This window comes from Diadema antillarum, unplaced genomic scaffold (assembly GCF_040938485.1).
Source record: "Diadema antillarum isolate AM-2024a unplaced genomic scaffold, OU_Dant_1.0 seq00001273_RagTag, whole genome shotgun sequence".
Classification (NCBI taxonomy): Eukaryota; Metazoa; Echinodermata; class Echinoidea; order Diadematoida; family Diadematidae; genus Diadema; species Diadema antillarum.
In genome coordinates this window covers 477,009-499,072 of record NW_027272054.1, presented here as the reverse complement: position 1 = coordinate 499,072, position 22,064 = coordinate 477,009, and the positions used below count along the sequence as shown (strand labels likewise).

The window sequence follows — 22,064 nt, the reverse complement described above, 5'->3', positions numbered from 1 at the left end:
ACCGCATTCATTGTTTTTATTGTAGTGCACAGTCATACAATATATAATCTGCACATATGGAGTCAATATTTATGTGCATGCACTACAATAGGTGTATGCTGTGCAGTACACTTTTCTAGATTATGTGCACTCACAATGCATTTGTTTTACACCACAGCCTTCATCCATAAGCCAATATTGCATTTACCATGCATATAATCAGGTAAAGTGCCCTTCAGATCATGCATTATAACATGCATGACATGTTGTGTTGGCAGTTCAGCTGCATTTAATAGTACTCCTTGATATGCCTTTGAAAGAGTTAGAGGGCTGGTGTCATGATATATGAAATTCTCTTTTGCCAACAGTGTAATCTAGTGTACTATTTTATGATTATGTCCTACATGTATGTATCTATAAAAAGATACAGTGTTGGTATTTTAGGAGCATAAGGTCCCCCCTCCCTCCCCCCCCCCCCCCCCCTCACCCCAAAATGAATAAATGATTACATTAATTGATGTTGCATTGGAATAACATGTCACTGAAAAGTGGGGTAGGTAGGGTATAGGTAGGGCATCTATTTTTGTTTTTATTTCTTATATTTCTTATTAATTGAGCAACATAGACTATGTGGTGTGCATGACTTTCATTGAGCGAGATATGCAGCAATATGGGTGTGGATATCATCCAAGCAAGTGGCGTTGGGCATGCTCACACAAGTAGAAAAAAAGAAAAGAGCTTTACTGTCACCAAAATGGTGCAAAGTACATATTTTATGATGAGAAAATAGCTATTCTGTCCACAAAACTTCTGGGTTTTCACACAGTAAATTTGATTTTGAAGGCAGCCTGATCATTTGTGATATTGATAGAAATGAAAAAAACAACAACAAAAGAACCCGAGGTTGTAGATATTTTAGGGTCAGGCAGGTTACACCGTAACCATTTTTTTTTTTTTTGGGGGGGGGGGGGGGGCGGCTAAGGACTCCCATCCCTGGATATTTGCCAAATATTAATTCTGGTGTCATTCCGTGGAATTCATTGTGCAAAGAGCGCAATAGACTCACTTCCAAAGTCATTGAAATATACACAAGGGACTTTAAATGGAAATGACCAAAGTTTGCTAATGGCTGTGCTAGATTTAGTCCTTCGAAATCCTCCTGTGTTTATTGGCTGAGGTGATAAAAGTAAAAATGGGTCAACCTTTGATGTCATGATGTCAGGTCTAATTAGCATTAGGTAACAGAGGGGTGCACACTAACCCACTTTTTTTCTACTGGTCCGACCTGTCTGTCAGACCAGTACAACGTGTAGGTACCCAGTTTTTCCATGTTTAACTGGTCCATTCCCCCCAAAAGTTAATGGTCTGACAGTGACTTTTACTTGTCAGGGACTGGCAGACCAGTACCAGTGTGCAGCATTGAGTAACATGCAGGTGAATGTTGAGTAATGGTCTGTAAAAGTGGAAATTTATGCAATGTTGAAATTTTTGCGCATTTCATGCAACCAAAAACCAGTGCGAAAATAAAAGCACACAAGTATTTTTGCTTGCTATATGTTCCAGTAGTACTTGTCTTGATTCAGTGGAATTAAGAAATAAATGAAATGTGACACTCATCTTACTCAGTCGAGTGTGAAAAATTACTCACAGGAAAATATGCACTTCTACAGTTTCATTATGTGACAAAATCAGATTAATCCAGGATCGTTTTCTCTTTAATATTATCATACAATGAAGATAAAGACAAAGATTGGGTTTCATCTGGAATAGCATACACAATTTACCCCTTCACATACTTCTGCAAATGTATGTCCTTGAAAAAAATTAAGACCATGAAATGTTAACATCCAATGTTGTATATTTATTTCTTATAAAGGGAAAATAGAGAGTGCTAAAAAAACCTCTTTCATCCATTGATGGCAGCACTGAATCTTTAAAGATTCATAACTTTGGAATGAATCTTCTGATTTTCCTCAAACTTCTATGATTTTTTCTCCTAATACATGTATTGCTGTATTCAGTCAATCCACATAGTGTATATATTTGGTATCACTGAGTAACAGTGAAATGAGGATAAAATTCATTGCCATACAGTCTGTATAACTTTGTGTTGATACAGTGCACTCCCGTTACAACGAACACGGTTATAACGAAATTTCGTTATTACGAAGTAAATCTTCTGGACCCAAAATTATCACCATTAAAGTCTATGGTAAAAAATTCGCTTATAACGAACACGGTTATAGGGAAATTTCTGTTATAACGAAGTCTTTTCCGAGCGCCACAGACAAAGAAAAACAAAAGAAATGTGCTCCGTTATAACAAAATGCGAAGTGCTTTCGAAAATACGTAGCGGAACATGCAATTATAGCGTCTCTGCATGGGTGAACGCTTCACACCACTGTGTGTTCGCTCCTTGTGTCACGCACAGTTTCTGAAGGGAACTTGCGTTTATTATTGTAATACAGTTATCCCATCACATTTCACATAGCTTTCCTGTGTTTGATGAGTATTAAGCAAACATATGATATATATACGTGGTTCCTTGTTTTCGTATTATATTGTATTTGTTCGGTTATAACGAAATTTCGTTATAACGAAAGAAAACTGCCGGTCCTGAGCATTTCGTTATAACGGGAGTGCACTGTATGAAGTGAGATTCTTTAAGAGGGTCAAAGGTAATGTCATTGCTTTTGTAATGTTTGTAGCAAGTGTTAGCAGTTATTAACTAGCAACAATGCAAAATTAAAGTATCATTCCAATCATTAAATTGCTCCACATGTTTCAGTTACTGTAAAAGTAGAGATTTGCCCAGTGTGGAAATTTTTGCACATTTTGCATGACCAGAAACAGTGCAAAAATAAAGATGTGAATAATTACTTTTTTTATGCCTCCGCAACGAAGTGGCCGGAGGCATTATGTTTTCGGGTCGTCCGTCCGTCCGTCCGTCCGTCCGTCCGTACGTCCGTACGTCCGTCCGTCCCGTTTTGTTTTTGTCGATATCTCAAGAACCGTGTGGTGGTTTTACATCAAACTTGGTATGAGGGTATATCCTTGGGGGATAATACTTTGTGTGGATTTTAGGGTCACAGGGTCAAAGGTCAAAGGTCACAGGTTTGTGAAAAAAAAAATTGAAATTTCATGTTTTTCTCCATATCTCGCGAATGGTTCAAGGTATCTTCATGGAACTTAGTATATATGCTTTTACCGATGGGCAGTGATTATCTAGGGAAGTTGGGGGTCATGGGTCAAAGGTCAGGGGGTCAAAGGTCGAGGTCAACTCCTCAAAATATCACTACTTTCCTTAAAATGCAATATGCCTGAAGGTTTTTTTAAAAAAACTTGATGTATGGCATGTATTACCCAATATATATTTTTGGGGAAGTTTCTTGCCTAAAGTCAAAGGTCAAAAGGTAAAAGGTCAAGTGAAAGTGCTAAATTGCACTTTTTCTCCCACATCTCGAAAGTAACTCAAGGTATCATCATGAAACTTACATATTTATGCATGTTCAACCTAACAGTGATTCTCTTTGGAACTGTGAGGTCAAAGGTCAAAGACCAGGTTTAGATAATGCTATTTTCCCATTTGATACTGAAATTATACTTTTTCTCAATACCTTGAAAATTACTCAATGCATAAACTTATAAAAGGGTCAAAAGTCAAGTAAAAATCATCAATTCCCCAAATACCTGCACTCTTACATTTTAATCATTCATCCAATTGAACCTAGTTCTAGGAAAGTGAACATTCAGCACATTTGTGTCAAACCTGTCATTTTAATATTTTGCCAATTGTGTGAAACTGTCATCACACATTGTCAAGACATTGTACTATAGACCTATTAGGAGAACCATGCATTATGGCGGAGGCATATCAGTAGCCGTAGCGATATATCTAGTTTTTTACATGCCATATGTTCCACAGCATGAATGTCTTGATTCTGTGGAATTAAAACAATGCAAAATTGATCTCATCCAGCTGAATGTGAAAAATTACCCAGGCAAAAATATTTACTTTTACAGTAACTGCACAAGACTGTTATGCAATTGTTTAAGTTTTTGTGGAAGTCATTCCTGTCATGTTTTTTTATGCCTCCGCAACGAAGTGGCCGGAGGCATTATGTTTTCGGGTCGTCCGTCCGTCCGTCCGTCCGTCCGTCCCGTTTTGTTTTTGTCGATATCTCAAGAACCGTGTGGTGGTTTTACATCAAACTTGGTATGAGGGTATATCCTTGGGGGATAATACTTTGTGTGGATTTTAGGGTCACTGGGTCAAAGGTCAAAGGTCACAGGTTATTTTGTGAAAAAAAATTGAAATTTCATGTTTTTCTCCATATCTCGCAAATGGTTCAAGGTATCTTCATGGAACTTAGTATATATGCTTGTACCGATGGGCAGTGATTATCTAGGGAAGTTGGGGGTCATGGGTCAAAGGTCAGGGGTCAAAGGTCAAGGTCAACTCCTCAAAATATCACTACTTTCCTTAAAATGCAATATGCCTGAAGGTTGTTTTTTTTTAACTTGATGTATGGCATGTATTACCCAATATATATTTTTTGGGAAGCCAAAAGGTCAAAGGTCAAAAGGTAAAAGGTCAAGTGAAAGTGCTAAATTGCACTTTTTTCCTCCATATCTCGAAAGTAACTCAAGGTATCATCATGAAACTTACATATTTATGCATGTTCAACCTAACAGTGATTCTCTTTGGAACTGTGAGGTCAAAGGTCAAAGGCCAGGTCTAGATAATGCTATTTTCCCATTTGATACTGAAATTATACTTTTTCTCAATACCTTGAAAATTACTCAATGCATAAACTTATAAAAGGGTCAAAAGTCAAGTAAAAATCATCAGTACCCCAAATGCACTCTGACATTTTAATCATTCATCCAATTGAACCTAGTTCTAGGAAAGTGAACATTCAGCACATTTGTGTCAAACCTGTCATTTTAATATTTTGCCACTTGTGTGAAACTGTCATCACACATTGTCAAGACATTGTACTATAGACCTATTGGGAGAACCATGCATTATGGCGGAGGCATATCAGTAGCCGTAGCGATATATCTAGTTTTTGTTTTTTTTTCTGCAGTGCCAAAGCTTGTTACAGTAAGCACCTCCAGTTGACTGAGGAACAACTGTGTGTGTATAATTATTATAATTATTCCTGTATATTTGTGTCTATAGTACTGTACACGCTATGTGTTTTGCGAGTCTAAATTTTCACTAATCAGGAATTTCTGACGATTTCGCGAGTGGTTAAATTCGCGATCGTGGAGTTCTGTACTGAATGGAGTAGTGTAAATGCATACGTCACATTCATATCGGGATCAGAGTCAATATTTTCGTTTGTCTTTAATTTCGCGAATAGCACCCGATTCGCGAAATTGGCGAAAACAAAAATCTCACGGAATATTTGGTGTATACAGTATGCAAAACAATCACATTTACTCATCAAATGCTACTTCAGTGGTGTTTGTGTCAATAACACCTCCTCCCTAAAAGGTGTAGGAAACATATCATATATCATTTTGTTTTACTGTAAGAATCATACATACAGTAAGTATTTGATTGCATGCCAAATGTATAGCTCTCTTTTGCCACGCTTGGTTGATAAAAGATAAGCATGCTTTGCATTTCACCTTCATTTTGTATTTCACAAGTATTCCACTCTTGATGTTCAAGCGTGCAGCTCTTTTGTTCAATGGCAGTAAACTAAATTGTACCTTTGTGTGTGAATATCAAGTGCCTGCAAAGTTTTGAAGGAGTTACGAGTGACGGTAAGCTCTTGTATAGAGCACCAGTGCTTTAGAGTCCAAAGGTTTTGTTCTACCGTTTATACGTTGTACAACATGTACATTATATTTCCTTTTCAGTGTGTGTAGTACAGTTCGACCTTGATTATCCGGCCATGTCGGGACCGGCGCTCATCCGGATAAGCGAATTGGCTGGATATGGGAGACACAATGTTAATGTATATAGCTGCCGTCCAAGCTGCCGTCCCAGTGCACTGGCAGCCAGGCAGGTAGCGTACCCCGCAACGGTGGTGATGACTGCTTACTTTTGTGATGATAATGTGGTGTGAATTTATATCATAGTTCTGTTGGGAATATTGTAGGTAAATCGAGTGAGTTTTGTAGAAATTTTAGTTGAGTTTAAAGTCACCGTCTTTTCTCAATTTTTGGATGAAAAAAAAAAAGTCCTTCACTGCGTGAACACGTCCAGATAATAGAGATTTCCAGATAAAAGGAGGCCGGATAATCGAGGTCGAACTGTAGCTCAATTATGAATGTATACATTACGTGTATATGTGAGCAAAACTGGAAGCAAATGCAAAGAGCCGTAGGAAATGTGTTACAACTCACTTCAAAAGTTTACTTTTTGTAAAGGGATGGTATAGAATTAGTGGAGATGAGGATTGGGCTTTGAACTTTCAGCCAGATAGCAAGAAACCACCTACAAAATAATACAAATCATACCATTCTAAGAAGAATTCAAATTCATGAGCTGAAAATCGGTTTTGGAATGGCTGAGACCTCCAAAAACAAAGAAAACAAAGCGATCGCAATACAAAAAGTGGGTCCCACTTTTTATAAGGATTACTCTGTTCTGGATATCTCCGCCATTTCAAAACCAATTTTTATCAAATAAAGGTTGAATCCTCCTTGAAATTACTTGGTCTTTCATATTCTATATAAAAGGTTTCCCATTATCCCATCAAAAAATCTTAGGAATCTGAAGTTATGTCTCAATCAGAACTATAAGATCCCTTTAAGAGTCAATGATTTATTTTCTCATTTCTTTCACTGCTGATGTAGGAGCTGCAGCTTAATTAAGTGCAATATTTTTTTTGTAAGCATGATGGACTGAAAATGCTAGTGTGGACAGTACTTGCACCACTTGAAAAACCCCATATTTGTAAATTTGCAGAAAAACACTGTTGTACACTGATTTTTAGGCTTTTGTTTTTATTTCTAGACTTTAACAAGTGACATTGTATCTGCATTTATTGAATGATCTGTGTGTACGTATTCTTGTCTTTAGAAAAAAAAGTGAAATCTGACTGAAGAGCAAAGAGGGGAACTTCACATTTTACTGGTTCAGACAACTTGAACAGTGCCTTGAAATCACCAGCCATAATTATATGCCCACCTAAAAGTCCACATAAAGAAAATGGTGCTAAGCATTTGTTGTATATTTGTGTAAATGTAGAGCAGTCATCATAAGTTTGCTTTTTCATGAAATGAACTCTGCTGCACAGGCCTTGGTGGAATAAATGTACACGTATAATAATGTGGTTCACATATTTGTGATGCAGATTTTTGTTTGTAGAATACAGAGTGTGATTGTGGGACCGATAGAGCGAGAGCAATGGAGCAAGACGCCGTGGAATCTGGGCTGGTTAGTTAGTATACAGAGGGATGTTTTGGTATTCAGCACTGAAGCATGGTGAACTAGAAAAGAACTTGGAGAGTGCAGACCTCTGCCAAACAGCTCATTTCACCCATAACATGCATGCTGAAAATCGCCAAATATAGAAGCCTTTTGTTTACGTCATCATCTTCAAGCTACGCGGCACATCGCCCAAGCAGAGCATGTGCTTGAGAACGCATATGCAAATTTCAAATACTTCCTGCTCAAACTCCCAAATTCATTGACCCTATCTGCCAATAGAAATTCCCAGATCACTAGCAAAATTTGATAATCTCTTCCCTGTGTCACTATCAACTTTTTCTGCAATTTTCATTCAAATCTGTTCACTCACTCTTTGAGTTACTATTTTGCAAACAGACAATAAACAAATGTCGATGAAAACATAACATCCTTTCTTGGCAGAGGTAATGTGCCAGTACAGGGTATGATGCAACCACATAATACAAAAATGTAATGGACATCTAAGATAAATGACCATGACAATTGTTATATCAGATTCTTCATTGCATCGAGAAACAAAAAAAAAAAAAGAAATATAAAGTTGAGGTCTGCAAAATCACCTTTGCTATCAAAGGGTCTGTTATATTTGACCTCTTTCATCATGAGGTTCGAATGCACAAGTCACTGAATCACTCCATCAAATGAATGATTGAGCGTAGGAACAGTACGGTGAACCATAAAATAAGATGATGAGAACATTAAGGAGAATGAAACCCAAATACACCTGAATATGTGGATTGAGTTAATGCAGGAAGATTAGAAAAACACATCTGTGAAGTTTTTAGAATAATTGCACAATCTGTTCAATAGTTATTAATATTTGTTTCAGTGCTACCAGGGCTGGACCAGAAGACTCCAACAGTTTGTGATGTCACCACAGGACAACAGTATAAAGAAACTGTAAAGACAAAGGAACATTTTTTTTTTTTTTAGCATAATGAAAGAGCACATGATTTAGCTCTTTCAGAAAGTAGTGAGAATAACGTCACCCATGTCATATTTCAGTATCAATTTGAGGGAATGTGTCCTTTTCATACTGAAACAAAAAATTAATCTTGTGGAATTCTCGTAAATAGCCCGGTTCATACGTACAAAATAGCGGGATGACGATCGTGATCCATATCTTGAGTTTTTTTGCGAGCGTCCACACGTACCAAATTAGCGGGATAGCGATCGTGATGCTTATCCCGCTAATTGTCACGTTTTTTCTGTCCACACGTGCAAAAAACTAGGGATGATGATCGCGATGCAAATCTCGAGATTTGTATTCCGCTAATTGGTGTATGTGTGAACCCAGCTATAGTGGTCCTATGGTGACATTACAAACTGCTATTTAAGTCTTCATCATCCAGTGATGGTGGCACCGAAACTCTATTAAAACAAAATGAATAACTTTTGAATGGACTGTCTATAATTTTCCCCAAACTGTGCTGATGTGTTTAATACTGCTGCATTCCCTCAATTCCGACATACAAATTTGTACATACAACTGTATGTACATGCACATTGTATATCAGGGTTTCATTTAGCGAAAACACAGATATTTGTCAAGCATTACCACCTTCATTCTCAGCAGGTGCATGGTTTGTTAACCCCAATATCACACCCTGTTAAAGTTGACTTCAACACATGCAGAATAAAATTAGGTGAACACAATGGTAGATTTTTTTTTTGTTGAAAATAAAACAGAATTTGAAAGTTAGGAAATACAAATTGTATCAAACTGACTTTTTTTTTTTTTTTTTTTTTTTTTTTTGCATACAGCTGTATTCTATCACATTGGCAATTACACCTGCCAAATGTTGAAAATTTGACTCTGCATTTTAGAAAGAAGTATATGAAAAATGGCTCCAAATTTGGTTATTGCACAATGAGGCCCCCTGGATCTACCATAAACAAGTTAATGAAACTACACTATTACGAATGTACTGTACATTGTATATACTCAATGTGTTTGTGGTTTCATTTAAGATCTTTTTAAAAGATTGTGTAATTTTGGGGTTCTGGGACCCTTTATAACTGCCAAATTTGGTGAAAATATGACCATGCATTTTAATCAAATAAGATGAATATGTGAAAATTGGGCTCCAACAAGGTTCATGCTAAAGAAGATTTTTTTTTAGATTCATATTTCAGGGGCTTTGGGACCCCTGAAGGAGGCATGGTGTGTATTTGAACAAGATCCCATCACCCTTGGGATGATATCTACCAAGTTTGGTGAAAAATTTATCCCAGTCCTTTCAAGGAGAAGCTGAAAAAGAAAGTTGGGCTCCAATTTGGTCTCCCATGGTCCCCACGGACCCCAAAGGGACCATCTCCGGGTCTGTTGTGAACAACAAATATCAAATTTCTATCTAATTTCATGTGAAGGAAAGAGGAAACTCTATGCAGGGTGCACAGTGCAGTTTTGTGTATATTTAAATTGGCTCTTGACTAACAGTAGACCTTTAGGGCATATACCGGTAAATAGTTGAAGCTGATGTCACTGTTTCACGAAAGCATGTAAAAAGAAAAAGAAAAAAAGAATAAAATCTTCCATGATACCACTGTTATTCTTTTTTGTTTGATTTTGATCTACAGTGTTTTTATCATTGTACAGCCAATTTAAGCAAGCTGTGGACTTGCACTACACTACAGTACAGCCTATAATCTCCATGGATGTATAATGTAAGCCTATGTCACCACACAAATACACATTACGTGTGTACATACAAGTTCATCTCAGCACAAACTTGCTGTCAGAGGTTTGCAACAAATATGACCTTGATTGCACAAAGGATTGTACACATGTATTTACAATTTTATTTCAACTTCATCCAATAGTAAGTTGACATATGTGAGCATCTTTATAAAACATTTTAATATATATATGCATTACAACCTTGACACATGTTTACATGAGTTACATGGTAACTTAAATGTCACAGTTTGGAAACAAAGATAGGCAATGCACTCAACTACCTCTAATACCATAAACATGGAATATTTTGTGGAACTATTCGTGGTTTCCACCCTTTGGAGCTTCTTTGGAAAAAATACACAAATATATTTGTGAGATACAAATGTATTAGGATATGTGTAGATAGACATAAGGCCTAAAATGTGCTTTTATCCAGGGAAATCAAAGACAAATGAAGAGCACAAAAAATGGCAAAAGCAGAAAAAACAAACAAACAACCTCAGACATCCATTTTCTGTTGTGAATTTGGTGATTTGCCTGGATGATAAGAATTCTGTCAGGTTTTTCTTTTCAAGGGGAATCCCCATGCCACAATTTCTGTAAGATTGATTAAAGGACTTTAGCACGCGATAAGAAGATAATAACCAAGATCCTTTCTCTAAGTCCCTTGTCCCATCTTTAAAAAAAAAAAAAATGTCGACAGACTTCGTTCTACACGTACATTGTACTACCTTTGACGTAAAGCAAACCAACCTCGTAGCAATGTTAAGTACATGTACATTGACTGCAAAATACACTGTCTTCAACCAACACAATGTAAAATACAGTTATCTACATGTATGCAGTCTCTTCGGTTCTGATGGATGCCCAAAAGTGATCAATGTTTAATCATCCATAAATGTTACAATTCTGTAAACTGGGCTACAGGAACTTTCCAGACCGAGTTTCTTATATTCACAACATTCAGTGATGAAAGGGCTACTACAAATGTTTACTGGTTTGCAACTTACACTCTGCTTGAACAAAAAATTAAAAAGCCAATGACACTAACGATTCATTCCCTGAAGAAGTATTAGAAACACTATGAACAAAGAGTACATTAAAGTACAATATGCCTTTTATAAATAAATACATCACAGTGTTTTCATGCACTTTTTACACTAAATCCTTCTTGGTTATCACTTCCATAATTATTATAATACAAACATGTACTTGATGATTTGACATGTGTGTTTGCCTTTTTTGAAAAAAACAAGACAAAACAAAAACACCAAACTATTATTACCAAAACAAGAACAGTCTTAAATCTAAACCTTGCAAACCATGATCAGATGGTTGAAATATACATACAATTTCACCAGTCTCAGTTTTAGATGGATAGCAAAGTGTCAAAGTCCAATTTCTTAGATAATGTAAAAGTCCCAGTCTATATTTTCCTTGTGAACCTTTTGCAATCCTGGCAAAGAAAACTGTCCTATGTCAGCAACTTCGACACCCTGAAAATACAGTGGAACGAACACCAAATATTGAGGACAGGAACTGACGGTGCTGTCCTAAATCTTCTCTTTAGCAGCTACAGGTCACTGCAGACAAGGTGAACTTGATCATACAATGAGAATATTGCATCATTCTACTTTGTATTCCTTTTCAGCACAACTCTCTTGTAGTGACTACTTATAAAGATTTTGGCAGTAAACACCCTGCACATGTGGCAAATGTTTGGTGATTTTCTTTTTCCCAGAGAGTGAACTTTCTTGGGGGCAAATCTCACAACCATTGGTGGCCAGGTTTGGGATGTGAATCTACATGTATATACAGTGCACTCCCGGTATAGTGAACATGGTTATAATGAAATTCCAGTTACAACGAAATATAAATCCAGATCGCCAAATCATCGGCTCTATGTCTTTTGCTGTCTATTTGTTCGGTTACAACAAAATTTCATTATAACTTCGTTATAACGGGAGTCCACTGTATTGGTATTGTGGTGGCTCTAAATGATGATTTTTTTTCCAACAAAAGATGAAGGAGCCTCGTCCGCAGAGTCAAGAGTAGTTTCTCGCAGTGAGTTCTCTGCTAGCTCTCACAAAGTCGACCTGCTCTCAGCGTTTTCCAGGTCCTCTACAATGTCCTGCAATTTTTTCAGAATTGTCAATGAAAAGCCTTCAAACTCCCATGTGAGGAGCTGAAGAAGGGCACAGGTGTCTTTATTTTGTCCAGCTGACCTTTGGAATGTCAAAATGTTCTGTCAGGGTGTCCAGTTTGGCGTTGAATTCCTACAGTGTGAAACAAATGGGAAGAATTTCAGGCACATACAGTATGATTACTTGGGTCAGTCCCTGTTACAGCCATGTTTCTGAACACAAATGAACCACAGGTTAAAAATATATTGAAGTAAAAACAAGTGCTTCCTGAGGACACTTTAGTCTGTGTAGTTGCCTTTGTCATTCCTATCCATCACATGTTTATCAAATAAGCATCTTTAGCCTGAAATTTTATGTATTTATTTATTGTATTCATGCACTAATATTTTATACAAGTTATATACTGCAATTCTACTAACATTTCTATGTTTAGAGAAAAATTCTCCCAACTGAGAAAGAACTTGAATACCAGGGTACTGAAATACAGAAAGCATTAGTGACACTGAAGACAACTATTGGTTACATCAGAACCACATGGCCAAATTTTGTGAAAAGTCAAACATTTTATAGTCAGCTATTATTACTCCTAGGAACCTGGAACTCTCTGTTTTTATGCCTCCGCCACGAAGTGGTGCCGGAGGCATTATGTTTTCGGGTTGTCCGTCCGTCCGTCCGTACGTCTGTACGTACGTCCGTACGTACGTCCGTACGTACGTCCGTACGTACGTCCGTCCGCTTTCATTTACGCGATAACTTGAGTAATATTTATTGGAATTTTACCAAACTTGGTCCAAGTATGAAGTATGATGGGGCAATGATTTGATTAGATTTTGGGTGAAATCGGCTGAAGGTCAAAGGTCAAAGGTCAAGGTCAAATCATGAAATTGTATCCGTTTACGCGATAACTCAAGACTGGATGGAGCAAATTTCACCAAACTTTGTTGGAGGATGATGTATGATGGGACAATTACTTGATTAGTTTTTCAGTGAAATCGGACAGAGGTCAAAGGTCAAAGATCAAGGTCAAATCCTAAAATTTATCTTTTTACGTGATAACTCAAAACTGGATGAAGCAGCTTTCACCAAACTTGGTCCAAGGATGATGTATGATGGGACAATTAGTTGAGTAGATTTTAGTGACATTGACAAGAGGTCAAAGGTCAAAAGGTCAAGGTCAAATGCTAAAAATGTTGCTATTTCCCCATATCTATGCAATGCCCGCAGTTATTTTCTTGAAACTTAGTGTAGACATGTCCTACTGCGTTAAGATTCTCCAGAGAGAGTTTCATGTCATAAGGTCAAAGGTCAAAAGGTCAAAGGTTTGGTGAAAATGTTGCAATATCACTTTTCTCGCAAATGGTTCAATGTATCTTCATGGAACTTGGTACATATGCATGTACTGACTGGCAGGGATTATCTAGGGAATTCAGGGGTCATGGGTCAATAGTCAGGGGGTCAAAGGTCAAGGTGAACTCCTCAAAATGTTACTATTTCCCTCATATACTATGCAATGATTGCATTATTAGTTTTAAAATTTAATATATGGTCAATTCCAGCGTAACGGACATGACATTCAGACCACTTTTTTGTGATTCAAACCATCACACAGTAAAATTGGGAGTCTCCAAAAGATTCTAATTGAGTTTATCAGACACATTTAAGTATATGTAATGTACACAGAAAATTTCATGGAAATTTATCAAGTGGTTGTTGAGAAATTGCATTTTTAGCAAGCGTAACGGACATGACACTAAATGGACAAGGCATTTTGATCTACTTACCATTATGAAAATTCCTGTGAATTTTTGGATAAGATGCAGCTAGTTTTGGTCTTGATTAAACCTTGAGGTCATGCTTTACTCATAAAGTCCTAATTTAGAGTAGTTTTACTGTTCATTCTTTTTTAATAGTTTAAAATATTGCATAACGGACATGACACATCGAGTGTAACGGACATGACAGTTTTGTCCACTTTTTGTAAGCTAAGAGAATTTTGTTATTACAAGGTATAGCAGATATTCAATTGTTGGCATAGTAAGGTTAGAACATAGGGACGCACATCATAACGGCAATCATGTAATATTTCTTAAATTTATATCATTTTAGGGGGGTTAGTCTTTGTATATATTTACAAAACAAAGAAATATAAAACAAATTCGCTCCTGCACCAGCTAGCTACAATTAGTGACAAATTTCCAGTTACTACCACCCACCATAGCAAAATAGGACATATTACTATCTTATACTATGGTTATTTTTTCCTTAGTGGCCTAATATTTGATACTTAGTATTATACACTAGCGTAACGGACATGACACCCTTGTAAGGTGAACCATATTTTCACTTCTTTGTTTCAAAATAAAAAGATTAAAATAAATGCACACTGCTAACTACATTATGTTCTTGAACAAAACATCAAAAAGTCCTTTTATTGCAGGTTTCAGTGATCTAACAGCTACTCTAAAGCACATGGAGTACAATGCCCAGAGTACCACAATGGCATACATGTACAACACAGAAGACCATGTCTCCATATCTGCGGATAGGCAAAGAAAACAGAACGAACCAGATCTGTATGAAATAAAAAGTTTGAATACAACATCATTAAAATGCACTCAGGATTGCATCAACTTTTATGCAATGAAACAGGACCACAAAACTGTTTGGTACCATTATCAAAATAGTGTTATCATCTGAAAGAAATAAGGTATGTAAATTTCATTTCTGCAAAGTTCTTTCATTTGGCATTAATGTCATCCTTGGAGTAGAATCATCCTCTGTTATCCAATCTTGGATAGACTATTGTAAAAACTTCCACTGCTAGTACCAGTACTTTATCATTGTCAACAAATGCTTTCTTTTCTTGGCTAGAAGTGAATGATCAAGCCCCCTTTTTTTCTGAGAATTTTCACGACATATAATCCATTTCCATGTAGAGTGGTCACCTGGGCAACAAAGTATTTCTTGTTTTCTTCACGGCAAATTCAGCTTGTTCAAATTGTATAATCAACTTATTGCTTGCCTAGGCACTTCTTAGGCTTGCAAGAGTGGTGTACTGGTTACATTATTCTCACCAGCTTGTGAGTAGGACTTTTTGAAATACTGGATGCTTTCTGTACCAACTGGTTGTACAACATTGTATATGAATTATGATTATACAGTGTACCTTTAAGTGGATAAACATCTTCTCATTGCATCTCAAAATTGTGCTTTTTGTACGATTCTGTGCACTGTCATATATACCGGTATATCCCTTGGCATAGAGGTACATCTAGTTTAGTTGTATTGATGAAATGGATAGGCAGCATTCAGACTGACTTTCTCTGACGATAGAGCTACATGTACTGTCAACAACAAAGCAAACAATTCCATTCTCAGCCCTCTTGGCAAGTGATATCTCATTAACGTGCCACTGAAGGTGTGGATTTACAGAGTCATAGAGATGAGAGAGGTATGTATGGATGTAGCACAAACTTAAAAAAAAAAAAAAATTATGAGGCAACACCATCATTGAAGACATTGATGCTGGATTCTTTGTTGTTGTATCATCAGTGATCATGTTCATTGGATGCACGAGGATCCATTTGTGCAGGAGTTCCTGGCTGTTGTGTTGACTCCATGGCGGATATGTGTTAAATGTGGTCTACAATGTACTTATGTAGAAAGTGCTCATTTTAAGTATTGAAGGGAAGGCCAGCAGTGAAAACTCCATTGTCTAAATACTCCTTGGAATGACAGCTGCTGTTTATCAGTCAGGATTACAAGAGGTGGGAATGGATCAAACCGGTGTAACAGGGTAGCAAGATCATCTGAAATCAACAGTCTTCCAGTGGCAGAAAGCATAGTCTGCTTGTTTTTGTTTTATTGAGTGATGTGCAGACTTAATTATTTACTCAAGTATAGAAATGTCCTACTATGCTCAAGCAATTAAAACTAATCACCACCCTGTTTCACTGGGCCACAGTGTTATTTCTGCAACTTGTCTAATATGAGGTGTCATGTCCGTTACGCAAAGTGTCATGTCCGTTACGCCATTTACAGGAAAACTAGAAGTGGTATAGAAAAGTGGTTTTCACACATGCAAGGGGATTCAATCCTAACATAGAAAATGAATTTGCAGCAACTTTACACTAATTTCCTCTTGGCTATGAAAACTTGTAGTAAAAAACGTAACGGACATGACGCTTCAAATGTTATAGAAATCACACAACTTTGAGGATCAATGGGTCAAAAACTGATGAATGCTAAGGAAGTTGGTTGTGATTTTCCGTTGATATATACATTGGATTATAATTTAAAAGCTGAACAAGGCCTCTAGGACATATCTGGCCTTCTTTAGAGACAGGAACACTAAACTCTTTAAAAATAACCAAATTTTTGCATCATTGCAACACATCATACAGTATTTTCATTGACTGAGAAAAATACACAATTTTGTAATGACAAAGATGCGACTAGTGAAAAATGAAAATATATATGTTACTTTCTCAGAATATTTGAGAACTTAAGTGAAACTCAAAACTTCATTTTTTCACCAAAGTGAACATTTCTCATGGAATTGCCCATATTATGTATTACTTAATGGAGATTCTCTTGGAAATTTCCAGCCAGAAGGTCAAAGGTCAAAGGTTAAGGGTCAAAGGTCAGGTTTAAATGAAAAAAAAGAGATATATTTTGTACTATAATTACACTCTTCATACCTTGAAAATTATACTCAATGCATAAACTTATAATAAGGTCGGTCAGAAGTCAAGTAAAAATTTTCAATTCCCCAAATATGTGTACCTGCACTCTTTAATAGACAATTATAGCAAACCCAGTTCGTGAAAAGTGAACATTCAAGATATTTCTGACAAACCTGTTATTCCGATATTTTGCCAGTTATGTGAAACTGTCATCACACATTGTGAAGACATTGTACTATACACGTATTGGGAGAATCATGCATTATGGCGGAGGCATCAGTCGCCATAGCGACATTTCTAGTTTAAATTTGTTTTGCCACATATCTACAGAGAATGTTTTGCGCATAGTGTTTCTAAAATGCATTGTTCAAAACATGACCATAAAGTGTTTTATCATTATTATTATTGAAGGTGCAGAGTATCTCTGCCACAGATAAGCTGGAACATCCCTTTCATTTATTGTGAACAAAATCTTTAGGTGCGGTCAGACTGGCAAAAGATCAAGAAGATTGCGTTCGCGATCTATAAGATCTCGAAATTTTGTCAGTGTGACCGCAAACTTCCCGCGAAACTTCTCACAAAACTTCCCACTCCAACTCAGGGATATTAATTTCCCTCATCCCCGCTAAACTTCTCAATCTGTTTGTGGGCAGTGTCTCCGAAGGGCACGGCCATTGTCATACAGATGTGCATTGTTACTTCACGATCAGTATCCATTTGACGGCACGCTATTTCCTCTTTTTTGTGCACGTGTACCAATGACCCAAACTTCTTGATCCAGCTGGCTGCCAGTGTGACCGCACGACAGAAGATCTCGAAGACTTCGCCATGTTAAAATTCTCGATCTTTTGCCAGTCTGACTGTGTTTTTCGAGCGCATGTTCCTCTTGTGAAAGCCTAGTTGCTATCTGTACATATTACTAATGTTCACTGACTCAATGCACTGGACTGCATGCTTAACTATTGTGTTACTGTTTTCAAACAAATTGACTGCCACTGCAGCATGCCACCTTGTACAGACTGGAATCAATTTTGCCCTTTTGGTCAAATCAACATAGCAATAATTTACTTTCTGCATCCTATCAAATTGATGGGCCTACCAAAACAGCATGTGGTATGGTTTGCTTTGAGAGAGCTGTCCAAGGCACCGATAATCATCATAATTATTTCCATCAATACAATTTTTTGAGAGGCTAACACTTACGTTGACTCTTTCCTTATGCTTCTTGGAGGCCTTCTCAAGAACCCTCTCAACTTGCTGCAGAGTGAAAAACAACATATAGAAAACAAAAGTATCATTTACAATACATGGCGGCATGCACTGTGTGTCTAGATGGAAGACACTATTTGACTGAAAAAAAAAAAAAAAACCCAAACAGTTTATTCTACTTGCAAAGGTAAGTTTGGGACTATGGGTCAGAATTGAGCTGTTTCAAGTACCTACATTGTAAGGAAGATAATGACACATATCAAATCCACTTTATGTCAGCTAGCAGTTCCTTGGATGCCTGTAAGTATATCTTGCACTTGTATTTATATTTGCTCACTGTAAAATTATACTTTTTATACTTTATTATTATTACTATTATTATCATTATTATTACTATTATTATTATTATCATTATTATTATTATTATTATTATCATCATTTACATAATTTCTCTAATCAGTAGCATGACACCTAAGTCCTTCATTTCAATCTCACAATTTAACATAAATATTGTATCTTAAACTAAGTGGGATGCAAGTACATAAAATAAATATAAACTTCTTTTCAGATCACATTTCAAAACTACTTGCCCTCTGTGATTTCTAAACACCGAGCAGTGCTATGCCTCTCAACTTTATCTTGGGGCATAGCACTGCTGAGAAATCACCCCTTGGCAAATAGTTTTAATCTTGCCCGTCAAAGTAGTCTACATTTGTTTAATATATTCCTGGAAGGATATTAACTGACTATGAATCTAAATCTGAATGACAACACAATGGAGGCGTGTGATACCTCCTTGACTGCAACATCAAAAGGCAACTTTTGCAACTGCTGGTTTTACCCTTTGCTCCTGGATCTTGTCAAAGGCCTTCTGAGCTGGGGTCCGCTGGTCCCTCTTCCTCTTGGTGCTTTCATCTCGCGATTCTTCGTCTCTGATGGATGAAATCTGCTCCAGGATCTTCTTGGCCTCCTTGCTCTTCTTCTTCTTCCTAGATGAGTTCAAAAGGCAACAATGTTCGCATAAATACAACATAATGAGCAAATGAATAAATGACCTCATCATCCTTTTTCTTTTAGTTTGTATCAGGCAATAAGTTTTGCCCTCACATACGATTCCATTCCAAGCCTTCAAGAATGACTTTCTCAAAAAAAACAACCCCAAACCAAACAAACAAACAAAACAAAACAAAACAAACACCAGGACATCCTCCAGCCAGCTTGAGAGACCAAATCGAAAGAGACTTGGGCATTCCCCTGAAAGAGGCTGAACATCAAGCCCAGGGAAGACCAAACTAGAGAAAGATCACTCGTAGGGGAACAACGGGACACACTGTCATAAATGCAATTAAGTCCTGTCAAGTCAAATAACTTTGCCACAACATTCAGTAAATACTGATGTTTTCTCAACTATATTACTTTAATTTATTATTATGGTTCTGTGGTCCCTGGTTATACAAGCTATTGGCTAGGCAAGATACAAATTTGAAATAATTAATGCACCTTTCAATCATGCCAAAATAAAAGCTAGACAATTACTTCAACCAAAGTAAGGATTGGCCATACAAATTATGTAAGGTGATGTCCACTACTATACCAACACTACTGTAATTCAACTACATGTAAGCTTGTAAAACAATTACAATTCCTCTAGTTTGTGCAGGGCAAGTAATAGGGATTAATTTCATCTTGAAAAATGCAATGGCATGGCAATCTTAGGTGAACTAAGATGGGTTTTTACCAAACTGCTGTACAACAGTACAATTAATTGCATAGTTCTGCAGGTCTGTAACTAGTGCCAGTATGTACAGACTACAGTCCTGTAGATTCTAGTCTAGATGCTTTTCTAGTAGGTGTAGATCTAGGATATGTTATACATTGTATTCATCAATGCTGCACACTGGTCCAATGGTCCACGACCCAGTTAGAACCCTTGTCGCAGTAGGGTTCCTCGTAACTTTTTTTTTTTGAATGGACCAGTGAAAAAATAGAATATCTGGGGAAATTTACTTATACTTCTGGTCTGACATACCGCTGTTGGACTAGTCTAGTAGAAAAAATAAGTTAATGCGCAGCCCTGAATCAATGTTGAACAATTAGACACTACGTATTACGAATAAAACCTTTGATTTGATTTGATTTTGATTTGATTTGATTCGATTTATTCTCTGTAGGCATATGCCATTTTTTCAAATACATCAACTTTCTGCAATTTCATTAACAAAGTATGAAATAAAGTACTCAGTAGTGTACTTTCAACAATTATCATCATTTTTAATTATACAATACATAGATCTGTAATTACATGAGGAACATGTTGCATACAGAACGATTGCCAAGAATAGGCACAAAGCATGACTATTTGGCAACCGATAACGAATAACATTACAATGAAGAAAAACAAGAGGGTCCAACATGACGCTCATGAAAAAAGGGTTAGAGAGAGAGAGAGAGAGAGAGAAGAATAGAGAACTTTGCTATAGTTACTTTGGAAGGAAGTATTTTCAGGTAGTTTATAGCCAATCATTAATTCTGTCAAGGAGGTACATCTGTATATAATATACCTCCTTGATCCTATAGTCATTCATATATGTACAAGTAAAATGTACATTCCCATTATAACAAATGTGGTTATAACAAAATTCTCAATCTCATTACAACAACGGAGTAAAATTCAGTTTAACTGAATTTTACTCCGTTAGCAAAATTTTCATCTTCAGATTCCCATTCACAGAATCGCTTACTAATTTATAAGTTATACTTTATAGTATGATTCTATGAATGGGTATCTTTATTTAAGATGAAAATTTTGCTACCGTCTATCGTGGATTAAATTTATAAATAATACTAACGATGTCCGGGATCATCAATGAAAGAAATTGTTCAATCTGATGACTTGGGAAATCATAGTGTGGGTGGATCTATACTATGTACTAGTCAGATGGCACCCGTGCTTGCTTCGCTTGACCGACAAGTAAGTTTATGTCTAATTACGCGACAAACAAAATGACATTTGCTGGCTGGGTCAGTTTAGTTTTTCGCTTCTTCAGTTTTTCGCTTCTTATCAAAGAAGCGAAAAACTGACCCAGCAAATGTCATTACTATAAATGAGAAGTTTTTCGCGGAATTAGACATACTTGTCGGTCAAATGGCGGCATACTCGTGAAATAGGCCCCACCACTGCGTGTCCGTACAAATACTACGGCGGCTCGCCTGTTTATACTCGTGAATTCAGCCCCACCGTGTGGCGTTCATCGGTAGATAAGCACGGCGGTGGGGCTTTCTTCCACAGTATAATACTCGTGAATGCGGCCCCACCAAACGGCGTTTACGCGAGATGCATACGGCGGTGGGGCCGATTTCCACAGCATAGCATCTTTCGTCCTCCCTTTCTCCCGTTTTTTTCTTTGGTCTTCTACTTTTTATTCTCGGAAGGACTCCCTAATGTCCCTTGACTAATTTAATGGCCAATTCAACCATAAATACAACTCTACCTAACCCTAAACCCTAACCCTAACCTAACCTTGCTTGCTAACGCACGGGTGCACGCGCACTGCGGTGGGGCCTATTTCACGATTTTGCCCAAATGGCACCCGGAATTGATTGACGAGTGGTGTAAAAAAAAAAAAAAAAAAAAAAAAAAAAAATTGTTTATTTTGTTTACCGCCCGGCCCGTCAGCGTCACACTTTCTATTTTCATTTTCAACAGCGTTTTTCCCAATAGGTGGGACTAACATGAAATAAGAAAATCGAACACTCGGCTCATTGTCAGTGATCACCACAAAAAAGCCAAAGCACAACTTACTTTTTGGATCCTAAATCCCCTACTCCCTTCAGCTTTAATGCCCCACCAGCAGATTTATACGCCGACATCACGGTTTCGAGTTCGGTTATTTGGTCTGCCGTAGTCGACTTCTTTCACCAAATTAATATCGACG

At 37.1% G+C, this 22,064-nt stretch overlaps 1 protein-coding gene across 1 annotated transcript; it reads right to left on the bottom strand.

The window, feature by feature from the left end:
* Positions 1-12,228: 12,228 nt before the first annotated feature.
* LOC139745502 (protein FAM32A-like) lies at positions 12,229-22,064 on the bottom strand. The gene is made up of 4 exons (XM_071655890.1): positions 21,932-22,064; positions 18,971-19,118; positions 18,124-18,177; positions 12,229-12,367 (listed from the first exon to the last, which is right to left on the bottom strand). Exons 1-4 carry the CDS (start codon positions 21,997-21,999, stop codon positions 12,299-12,301), a joined length of 339 nt encoding a protein of 112 aa, XP_071511991.1. The 5' UTR covers positions 22,000-22,064; the 3' UTR covers positions 12,229-12,298.

Bases quoted from the DNA above. Each gene is read 5' to 3' on its own strand.
- LOC139745502 (XM_071655890.1), bottom strand. From the start codon at position 21,999: ATGTCGGCGTATAAATCTGCTGGTGGGGCATTAAAGCTGAAGGGAGTA. The intron at 18,178-18,970 runs GTAAAACCAGCA...TTCACTCTGCAG, and splicing joins ACAAGATCCAGGAGCAAAGG to CAAGTTGAGAGGGTTCTTGA. The intron at 12,368-18,123 runs GTAAGTGTTAGC...TTCACACTGTAG, and splicing joins AGCATAAGGAAAGAGTCAAC to GAATTCAACGCCAAACTGGA.